Source organism: Halichoerus grypus, chromosome 5 (genome assembly GCF_964656455.1).
Source record: "Halichoerus grypus chromosome 5, mHalGry1.hap1.1, whole genome shotgun sequence".
In the NCBI taxonomy this organism is placed as follows: Eukaryota; Metazoa; Chordata; class Mammalia; order Carnivora; family Phocidae; genus Halichoerus; species Halichoerus grypus.
Window position 1 is genome coordinate 169,658,641 of NC_135716.1, and position 10,990 is coordinate 169,669,630.

Genomic DNA, 10,990 nt, shown 5'->3' on the forward strand with positions numbered 1-10,990 from the left:
TGTGATCTCTAATTTAAGCCCTGTACCACTCTGTAATAGCTACTAATATCATCTCCATTATATGGATGAGGAAACTGAGGCCTGGAGAGGCTCTGTTGTCTCAGTGGTTAGGAGCGTGGACTCTGGATCCAGATTTCTTGGGTTCAATTCCCAGATATGCCACATACTGGCTGTGTGCCCTGGGGGGCAAGTCCCTTAACCTCTCTGTACCTCGTTGTCCACATCTGTACAAGGATAATAATAGTAACACCCACTCCTGAGATTGTTGTGAGTGCTTAGACCTAGCACATGGAGAACACTATCTAAATGTGACTTTTCATAATTATAATGTTGTTGTATCTTAGAGCATCCAGGTCATTTCGACCTCTGGCTAATAAAGCCAGAACCAGGTCTCCAACCCAGCCTAGGGACTCCAATGCCTGGGCTCTTACTCACACCCCATGGGAGAGCATGCGGGAAGGTGCCAGGCACAGAGCCTGGCATTCAGTAAGAAACCATACGCTGTTACTTTTAGAAGTATATTGCCCAAAACCACACTGCCAGTTTGTGGCCAGATCAGGTCTCAAACTCCCAACTCCATCCCCCCTGCACATCATGAGACCCTGTCCTTACTATCCATGGGGCTGTTCTGAACCCAGAGTGCTCTGAAATGGGGAGGTGGGGGTGGGGCAGGTGTTTTCACTAAAACCACGACAGGTATCACCTCCAGAACCTGTGCCCACCATTCTGGCCCTGGGAATGGCCCTTTGCCTGGGAAGATGGTACTGGATTTTACATTATGGTCCCCAACCTCAAACTGTAAATCCCAGCCTGGGGGTTAAATCCAGGCCTAGGATTCTGGCTCTCACCACATCTCCAGCCTGAGGGAGTCAATACAGATTTCTTTCCCAAGGCCTGGTCCAAACACTATCAGCACGCTATGGGTCTGCTGGGGAGGAAGTAAGGTAGGGTAACCACACCCCTCCATGGTGAGAACCAAAGCCAGAAAGAAAATTTGGGGCCTTCTTGTATCTGAGACCACACTTCCTATCCTTGGCCTGTGAGTTTACACAGAGAGTGTGCTTTCCCCCCTGGGGTAAGGTAGATAAAATATTTCTCAGGTCAGGAAATTTGAGGGCTTATTTACACAGTGGCTTTAAATCTTCAAGTTCAAAGCCAGTTATCTCAATAATTGGCTGTTTATGTTTCCCATTCTCAAATCTGGGAAAGTCTCTTGGAGCAATCACCCAGCCTAGGGAGAACGAGAAAGTTTGCTATCATGTGATAATTCAGACGGATGGGTAGCGGCTGCCTGGAGTACTGGCTTGAGAAAGATTCTTCAGCTTCCTGTACCCCCGGTGAGAAGGCAGGCTGGAATCCATGAGCAATGTCTGGCACAGGCACGGGAAGGGGGGCCACTGTGTGTTAGGTATCTGTGATGGCCAACTGGTCAGATGGGAGAGGGCCTCATTCCTGTTCTCAGATGCTGACAGTCTCCCAGAGTCAAGGCCAAGGCCCTGGAAACCATTAGAGAACCATAAGGACCGTTTGTCAGGAGGTGTTACATTACACAGAATGGGAGCAAGGGCAGGAAGGATAGTCAGACACTCTGGACAGGGACAGGTGATATGGCAAGTGAAAGTGGCCTTGGGAAGAAAAGGAAAGGATTCAAGAGCAGAAGGCATGTTCTAGGTGGTGGGGTTGGGATAGGCGGGTGGGGAGGACAGGGCAACTGGGATGACCTAAGGGACAGGGGCAGAAAGAAGAGGCTGGGGGTACTATTGTGAGGGGGTGTGTGTGGCCAAGACATCGATCCATTCCATCAATATGCACCGGGTGCGATGTGTGTGGCAAGCAGTTATGGGGTGCTGAGGACTGAGTAATGATCACCACGCGGTTCCCGTCCTGCAAGAGCTCAGTCATGGGGGAATGAAGAAATAGAGGCATGGCCAGCAAGTTTCTAAAGACTTGCTGGCCAAGTCTCTAAAGAGTCGAGGATAACGATGGTAGTTGCTGAGGGTACCTGGAGGCACAGAACGGGAAACCCAAGAAAGCCTTCCCCTTTCTCAGTGAAGGAATGAGACCCAGAGCTGAGAGGAGGGTTTAGCCAGGGGAAAGGGAAGGGGGCCAGGCAGAGGGAACAGCATGTGTGAAGACCCAGAGGAGAGAAAAAGCACGGTGTGGGGCCGGGGGTGGGCTGTGGGGCCGTGAGGCCTGAGAGCGAAGGCGTGCGTTCAGTCAGAGGGGTACAGGCCCAGCGGGGGCAAACGTACCATGTAGTAATCGTAGAGGAAGCTCAGGGCTGCAACACTGTCATCGTCCCCATTGACCCTCATCATGGCCTTCGTGGCGGCCGTCAACGGGTTTTCCAGGTAGGTCTTCCAGGCCTCATCCTCACTCGTGTAGGGGAACTTCTGGAAGTTGACCGGGTCATTCTTTAGCAGTCGCACAGACCTGAAACTGGAAGGCAAGTAGGGAAGGTCAGAGTTAGGCTGTCCCAGAGGAAGGTCCATGAATGCTCAGCCTCAGGACAATGCCCAGGAATTCAAAGAGTTACCAGTCTTGAAAACTTGAAACTGCTTCTTCTGTCCCACTTTGGGCAGCTTGGGGCAGTAGAACGTACCTGAACTCAGGAGCTAGATGCTTTCGGTCTATACCAAATGTTGCCATGTAGAAGCTGTCGACCTGGGGCCTCAGTCCCCTCATCTATGACACCAAGACCCTAACCCCAACCTTGCAGAGCTTCGCAGAGGATTCAATTAAAATGCTTCCATGTAGATACTTATTCAAGGGGATTTAGCATAAGAAGGATAGGAAATCATGACAAGCTGCAAAGAACAAAATTTCCAGATAACCCAGAGTGAGAAGTTCCCCTCCAGACCATGAAAGACTCAGAAGGCTGGCCATGGTTGCCAGTTAGGGAGTGTGGTGAGGAAGCATGTGGGCAGAACCCAGTCTTGGGACGTGGCGTTTCAGACCAACATGGACTGCAGAGGGCCCAGGCAGCTGCCCAAATGCCAGGAACTTGGGCAGGGGAGGGGAAGGGGATGCTGCAGGGCACATGGACAAGGCATAATCGGGCCCTGTGCAGAGAACTCAGACACATACAAAGCAGGTGGCCCAAGAGACAAGCCACACGGGCTCAAAGGAAAGAGATCACAAGAGGCTTTTCGGAGGAAGCAGACACCTCAGTTGGGGGCCCTCAGCACTGAGGATTATATCATGCAGAAATGTGAAGGGGGGGGTCACCGGGATAGGGACGTGATGCAGAATAATGATGATGTCATTATTAAAAGTAATATCTAGTCTTTATTGAGCATCGGCCATGTTTTAGGTGCTGAGCTAAGCACTTTCCATGAATTCTCTCACTGAATTCTCACAACAACCAAGTAAGGCGGGTACTATTCTTGTCCCTATTTTATAGACAAGGAAACTGAAGCTCGGAGAAGTTAAGGGAATCGCTCAAGCTCCTGGAGCTCCAGCAGGATGATGCTGTGATACAGCATAGTGTTCTCAAACTTGAGCTGCATCACAAGGACCTGGAAGGCTTGTTTTTAAAAACACTGATTTCTGGGCTCCACCCCTGGCGTTTCTGATTCAGTAAGTCTGATTCAGTAAGTACTGCTGATGCTGGTAGTCTGGGGACCACCCTTTGAGAATCACTGGTGTAAAACATTCTCTTGGTGGTGAGCAGAGGCATAGAGGTGGGAAAGTTCCAGTGTGTTCACTTTAGAGCAAAGAGTGTGTGAAGGAAAGTGGTAGCTGAGTAGATGGGAGGGGCTGGACCGGGACAAGAGAACCCCAGGGATGAAGTGGGCACTTCATGGTCTGATGGCCCCCTTCCTAAGAGAGCCTCATAGACTCTCTCACGTTAGGGACACAGAATATGTATGAGCGTTTTCCATCCCTAAGCTCCGCTCCGTATAAGAACACTACGAGGTAAGGATCATTGGCTTCGTTTTGCAGATGAGGGAGCTGAGACTTGGAGAGGGTAAGAAAATGCCCCAGATCACCCAGCTAGTCCATGACACAACCAGGATTTAAACCCAGGCTTGTCTAGTACCAAAGCCGTGTGCTTTCCACTGAGCCGCCCTGTTTTACCATAATGCAAGAAGGGGTGGCATTTCAGACACTGTGGCAGGCTCGTGGGTGGGTGAGGAAGTGCCCCCCTGCTGGCCTGCGCTCGGGCCCACATTCCCAGACTGAACTGGAACAGCAAGCAGCCCGCACCCAGGCAGACAGTGGGCGGCAGCTCTGCCGGGGCTTCACCCGGGGCCCAGTGCCACCCCCCGCCATCTCCCTGGGTCCCAGGGTGCGGGATGTCGGCTCTGGGAGCTGTCACACAGGAAAGAGAAATGACAGAAACCTTCCTGCTCTAGGGGTGCAGAAAGGGAGGCACACCCCGAGTTTCTGCTGCAATAAATCAAGGGCATTAAGACGGAGAAGTGAGAAAGAGGCCCCTCCCTGCTGCCTCCTGGGCCTGGGGTTAGAAGAATTTGCAGAGCAGGCCCAGGGTAGTTGGCCCCAGCCCCTCCCAGCCCCAGGCTAAAGGAACTCCCCGACCGAGGGGTCATGGGAGAAGCAGGGAAAGGGCCGGTGGACACCCTCCCCCCATGTCAGTTGGGATCCCCAGTGCTGAGCACTGTTCCTCTTTTGTAAAATGAGTCTCATAAAAGCACCCACCATGTAGGATTATGAGGATTGAGGGCATCGCCACACGAAAAATGATTAGAACTGACCTTGCCATGTAACAAATGCTTAATACAGGAGAGCCATTTTTGGGCTCTGGACCCAGCTTGGAGCCAGACATCGAGGGGCTACGAAGTGGTTTCAGACATGGTCACCCCACAAGTCAATGGCAGATCTGGGCCCTACTGCCCCAATCCACTGACTCTGGTGGAATGACCATTATCAGCTTTGAGGAGTTATTAGTTTTCTCTTACCCTATTTAAAAATTAAAGTTTCGAAGACAATGATAAGGTTGCATCAGGAAGAAAAGGTCAGTGTTTGCTGTTCATCTGGGAGGCTTTTCTGGCCTACAAGCGTCTCCAGTCCATCCTGCTGGGATCCCTGAGCCTGAGTCCTTGCTGCATAGTGGCTGTTGGACCTTCCGTGTTTACCATAGGCAGACACCGTGCCAACAGCTTTTCTGCACTCTCTCTTCAACTCTGGGCCCCTGCCCTGAGAGGTAGGTCTTGCAGAAATTGAGACTCAAACAGGTAATAGTACCTGCTCAAGGTCACTCAGCTGGTAGGTGGTAGAAGCTCAACCTGAACCTGGACCTGTTGGACTCAAAGATGTTTTTTACCCCATGCTAGTCTCCTTTCAGGATGCCTTTCTTATCCTGGAAATTCCCCTCCTCTGGACTACATTGAACCAATGGTCCACTGACAGAGAGACAGGGATTTTCCACCCACGCAAGGCAGAAGGGACTGAGTAAGAAAGCGAGAGGACTGGAAGTTTCTGGCCAGGAGCTGGGAACCCTAGTGTCCTGGTCCCCACGCCTGCTCATGCTACCGATCCACTTCATGTTCCAAGGCTAAGCATTTGGCTTCCAGAAAGTCTTGACTACAGGTAAGATTAGCATTGACTTGTGTGCCAAAGCCTGAAATCCAAGAACTTCTGGTACCCTGTTCTCTTAACACTGGAATTGAGGATTGAGGGCCCAGTGGGTGAGAGATGTGAAGAGTTCCAAGGACTGAGCCCTTCTTATGGGTGACAGAGCAAGAACAAGGTGGGAGGGGCAAGTGACCCCCACCGTGGGCAGTCACCTTCCCCAGGGACTCCACAAATTTTCTGTTGATGCCCCTGCCCAAGGCAGAACTCCTCAGCTACCAGAAGGAGGAGGGAGAATGGGGGAGGAGGGGATGGCAAGAGGATGTAGCTATTTCCTCATCTGCTAAATGGGTCTATTGAGCGTCTTCTGTGTGCCCAGTGAGGAACTCTTCTAGGCCCTGAGGAATCAGCCAAGAACAAGACACAGATAAGGCTCTGCTCCCATGGAACTTACAGCTTAATTGGGGAAGACACACCATAAACAAGGAGATAAATGAGTTAATTTTAGTCAGTGATAAGTGCTCTGAAGAAAATTAAAACACAGTCAGGTGATGGAGTCACCAGGGCTGGCTACTTTAGAGCGGGGCTGATCTCCTGGGCTGTTAGGAGAATTAAGCGTATTAACGTAGGAAATGAGCTTAGCCTCGAGCCTGCCAGAGAATAATCACTCAGTAAATAATAGCCATCATCATCACCATCATCATGACCACCATCATCTCAGAAGCCCCAAATGATAGTCAAGGGGAGACTCTGCCCGAGGTTCTTATATTAACATCCTCCCTAAGCCTCCCTAACGAGGTTCCATGTCAAAAACAAAAAAGAGACAGTATAATAACCCCTTGCCTTGACTTTCACATTCATTATCTCACGGGGCCTCCCAACATACATCATGTGCTATTATCTCTACTTTACAGACAAGGAAACAGACAACAGGGATGTTCGGGGACCTGTTCCAGGCGACTGGCCAAGTGAGTTACAAAGCCAGGCCTCCTGGGATCTAACTCCACAACTAGTCACTTTTCCACAGACCACTAGTTTCCAAAAAGGGAAGTAGAAGAGAAGAAAAACCCAATACATAGGGGTGGCATTCATCCCTCATTTTAACAACTATTTGTCAAGGAACTACTATGTGCCAGGCCTTGTCCTCGGCCAACAAGTAAAGAAGGTCATCCCCCCTGTCAGGCTGCCTGCATTTTAGTGGCAGCAAGACAGTCATGACCACAAAAACAAACAAACGGCTAATGTCAGAGAGGCGAAGAAAGCTATGAAGGAAAGGAAGCAGAAGCCTGACCTGCCTGAACTTTGGGCAGTGACTAGGTGTGGTCAAGAAGAGGGCTTGGGGGGTGGGGGAGAAGGGAGCAAGGAGATAGGCGGGGAGGACCTTGGATCTTCCTGAGGAGAGGAGCCACAGGATCCAAGGCATAAGCCTGGCACAGCTCCCAGAGCTTGCCCACCTACTGCGTGCCAGGGTTTTTGCACACGTTGCCTTGTTTCAAGGAAGGCCAGCCCCCTAAGGAGGAAACGCAAGTCAGAGATTTGATAATCCCTCACATTTGCATGGCGTGTTGTATTTTTCAACATGCTTCTCATACATTTGTCATCACCTCTGATCCTGCAACGCCCCTGTAAAGTAGGGAGGGAACGCATGACTCTCCCCCAGGTGATAGCAGGAAAAATTGAGCCACAGAGAGCGCCACTGACTTGCCTAAGGCCACCAGCTAGTATGTCATGACATCAAGCTTAGAACAGAGGTCTCTGGTTTCTAGTATCAAGAACCTTCTCAAGGCTGCCTCCTCAGAGCCTCCCTGGCCCAGCTTCTCCTCCCTTTGGGAGAGAGTTGAATAGAAGATCAAGAGAGAGGAGATCGGGCATCTAGCTGATGAGCTTCCCTTCCTGAGCTCCCTGTCTCTAGCCCGTGGGGATGTGCAAACCGCTCATGCAGGGGCTCAAGTGTGGATCGGGCCTTGCCCTAGCAGCTCACTCTGGGTCCACAGCATGGGAGGGGTGTGCTACCAGCTGATCCACACCCGGCCAGACTCTTGGCCTCCTGACTCTACCATGCATCACTCTGGGCACCAGGATGGAGGAAGCCCAGGGTGGTGAAGTGGGTTTCATCCCAAGTCCTGTTGGACTCTCGATGCCCACAGCTTTCTGGCTGAGCGCCACTTGAAACTCCCAATGAGACTAAGTAAATGTGTCTCAGCCACCAGTTGAGGACTTTTAGGGTGCAAAGGGACTTTCAAACTCTAGTTTCTCAGAGAAGGTGTGACTTTGCCAAATGACACAGCATAGAGCAGGACTGAGATTTGAGTCTTTTGGCTTCCTATCTGGTACTAAGTTGAATCACTGCCCCATCTCAAAGGCACCTCAATAATTCAGAGATGTAAAAGGAAGGACTCTTACTCAATGCTGCTGAAGGGAGAAGGAAACTCACCAAGGGGAGCTTGGGGGGCTCAAGCCCCGCCAAAGGACGCGCCTGACACAGGACAGATCTAGTGAGCTGGGTCCCACTTCCATTCAGCCTGAGGGGGAAGAGTTCCAGGGGCCACCTGAGCTGGGTGTTGACACCCAGATACACCCAATAACTTGCCAAGCCCTGTCATGAGCCACCCAGCCTCCTCAGCAGTGATCAATCACACTCAGTAATTACCCACAAGGAGGCCCTGCCACAGTTGCTCACGGAAGAATCATTTTTCAGTCAGCACCATGCAAGGTGTTCCCTAGACAGGACAGGAGCGCTCCGGGGTTCTCGTGCTTGCCAGTGGCCCATCTGGTTTCTGGATGCCCAGGTTGTGAAATATGCCTTGTCACAGGCTGGGGGCTCTTTGGGGTCCTGGATGGAAACATGGTGGAGTCCATTCTAGGGCATGGCTCTGTAGTGCCTCCACTGTGAATGAGGTAGTGGGAGCTCATGTCTCCCGGGTGGGCCCCAGAGCTTCACAGACCTGGTTCCAGTTTCAGCTCTGCTAGTTATGAGCTGTGGGACTTTATGCAACTTGACCTCTCTGTGCCCCGGCTTTCTTCCCTGTGAAAGGGGGAAAGACGGGAGTATGAACCTCACAGAATTCATAGGATAGCTGCTATTCACTTGAGGGTTTACCAAGCACCAGGTGCTGGCCCAACAATTTCTAGTCATTGTTTTACTTCATCTTTACAGCTTTGTGAGGTATTACTGTTGGAAAATGCAATGAGATAATGCAGGTAATCAGCAGAGTGCCAGCGCATAATAACATGAACTATTATTATTATTACTAAAACTCACTTTGTGGGGTAGCCCCCAGCACACTGCATGACAACTCACAGCCTCACCTTCTCCCACCTGTAAATGGGACATCTTTTCCTAGCAATAGCAGGAAACCTGAAGCTTGGAGATTCCCAGATAAGAGAGGCAAGCATCATCTGGCTTCGGGTGGGCAGGGTGAAGGTGGTCAGGCCCCGGCCAACGCTTCTAGTTGCATGGAAATTAATTACGTGCCATTTTCTAATTATACCAGAAACTCACTTTCTCCTCTTTGAAAAATTCTGCCCTCTACGGGAATTCATCTTTCATCCTATGCTCTTCTTTTGGTTTCCTGTCCAGTTTTCCAGGGGTTTCTTTTTCCTCTTTCAACTGAGATGTGAAAGAAATTGAAATCCACCTGTAAACCCGGGGTGCCACATCCTTTCATTCATTCATTCACTGATTCATTCAACAAACGTTCACTGAGGGTTACTCTATAATAGGCCCTGTGCTGGGTATTAGGACACAAACGTAAATACCACGCTGTCCCTGCCCTCAAGAGTTTCCAATTCTTGCCGCCCAGGTGCTCCACCCACCAGGGAAATAACACCAAATATTGGTGAGATAATTTCCCTTTAGGACATTTACTAGGTCAGTTGCTCTGACTTTTTAGAAGATGAAAGGATTGGAGGGAGGCAGCCAGCCAGGATTATTTCGCTCCGTTTTGCAAATGCTGAGCTCCTGAGAGGTGAAGGAAGACAGAGGAAGAAGGAAAAGGACTGTTATTTAAAAGCATCAGGCCCGGGGCCCCTGGGTGGCTCAGCGGGTTAAGCATCTGCCTTCGGCTCAGGTCATGATCTCAGGGTCCTGGGATGATCTCAGAGTCCTGGGATAGAGGCCCACGTCAGGCTCCTTGCTCAGTGGGGACTCTGCTTCTCCCTCTCCCTCTGTCCTTCCCCACCCCAACCCCGTTCTCTCTCTCGCTGTCTCACATAAATAAAATCTTTAAAAATAAATAAAAGCATCAGGCCCTGTGCCTTTTCATTCTCATACTTGCCCTGTGAGGGGTATGTAGGTGTGTGTGGGGGGGTGTTAGCACCAATTTACACACAGCAACTGACACCTAGAGAGGTTAAGGAGCTCATCCAAAAGTCACCTGGTCCACATGTGGCAGAGCTAGACTCAAACATAGTGTGACCCCCGCAGCAAAACTCTCAGCCTGCTGATCCAGCGACTACGTGGCAGGTCAGAAGAGGATCTGGGAACCTCCTGCCTCCCAATCCTCTGCCAGGTCTTCTAGGCCAATGGTTCTTAAACTTGAACATGCATCAGAATCGCCTGGAGGGCCTGTTAAAACATATATTGCTGAGCCCCACCCCCAGAATTTCTGATTCAGTAGGTCTAGGGTGAGGCTGAGAATTTGCATTTCTAACAAGTTCCCAGGTGGTGAAGATGATGATGTTGGTCCAGGAACCACATTTCGAGAACACCATTTGTAGGTGAACCAATAATTCTCTCTTTGAAAAATAATGACTCCCTCTCCTCACCCTCCCCATTTCAAAAGTAACATAGGTATGTAAAACACAATATATAAAATGCAAAACGGAGAGAAAATTGGAAGCAGAGCTAGATTCACCTGCTTTCCTCCACTAAGAAATAACCACTGTTAGAAGTTTGGCATGTCTCCTCCTTTTTCAGTATCTGTACAGATAGGAGGCAGGGTGACATATTAGTGTGGAGCATCATTTTAGCCCCTCGGTTAAGACCTAGTTAAGATCCCAGGTCTTCCTTGAGATCTTGAGCAAGCCTGGGGCAAGTCTCAGACCCCTCCTTGGCAAAACTGAATTTATACTCCCATCCTCATTGAATCGTCCGGAAGGTTAAAGGAGATCATGTATTTATCAAGCACTGGACACTGAGTCTGCTGTGGAGTCAGCCCTCAATCAGTGCTTGGCTATTTTTTTTTTTTTTTCAACCAAAGGGAAAGCTTCCAGCATATGCTATTTGTGTTTCAGCCCTGTGGCCCTTCCCCCCGCTGGCCTTCTTCTGTGTGGACCCCCGTGAAGCCCTCTGTGGCTCCAGGCACCTGACCAGGCCTCACCGTGCCCGAGCAGCAGGAACCTCAGGAGTGTCCTTGCACCCCAAGCCTCCGCCGTTAGGGTTGTCTCAGCTCTAGTCCGCCTGTTTTACAGGCGGAGCTTAATGAGGGCTTTTAACTTTTCATTCACCAGCAGC

The 10,990-nt window shown here is 50.4% G+C and overlaps 1 protein-coding gene across 2 annotated transcripts in view; it reads right to left on the minus strand.

The window, feature by feature from the left end:
• Positions 1 to 10,990, minus strand: part of GRHL3 (grainyhead like transcription factor 3) — a 33,380-nt gene that overhangs the window by 19,169 nt on the left and 3,221 nt on the right. For both annotated transcript variants that reach the window (XM_036088998.2, XM_036088996.2), the window contains exon 2: positions 2,253 to 2,439. In XM_036088998.2, coding sequence (XP_035944891.1) covers positions 2,253 to 2,439 — 187 coding nt within the window. The remainder of the gene's footprint in view (positions 1 to 2,252; positions 2,440 to 10,990) is intronic.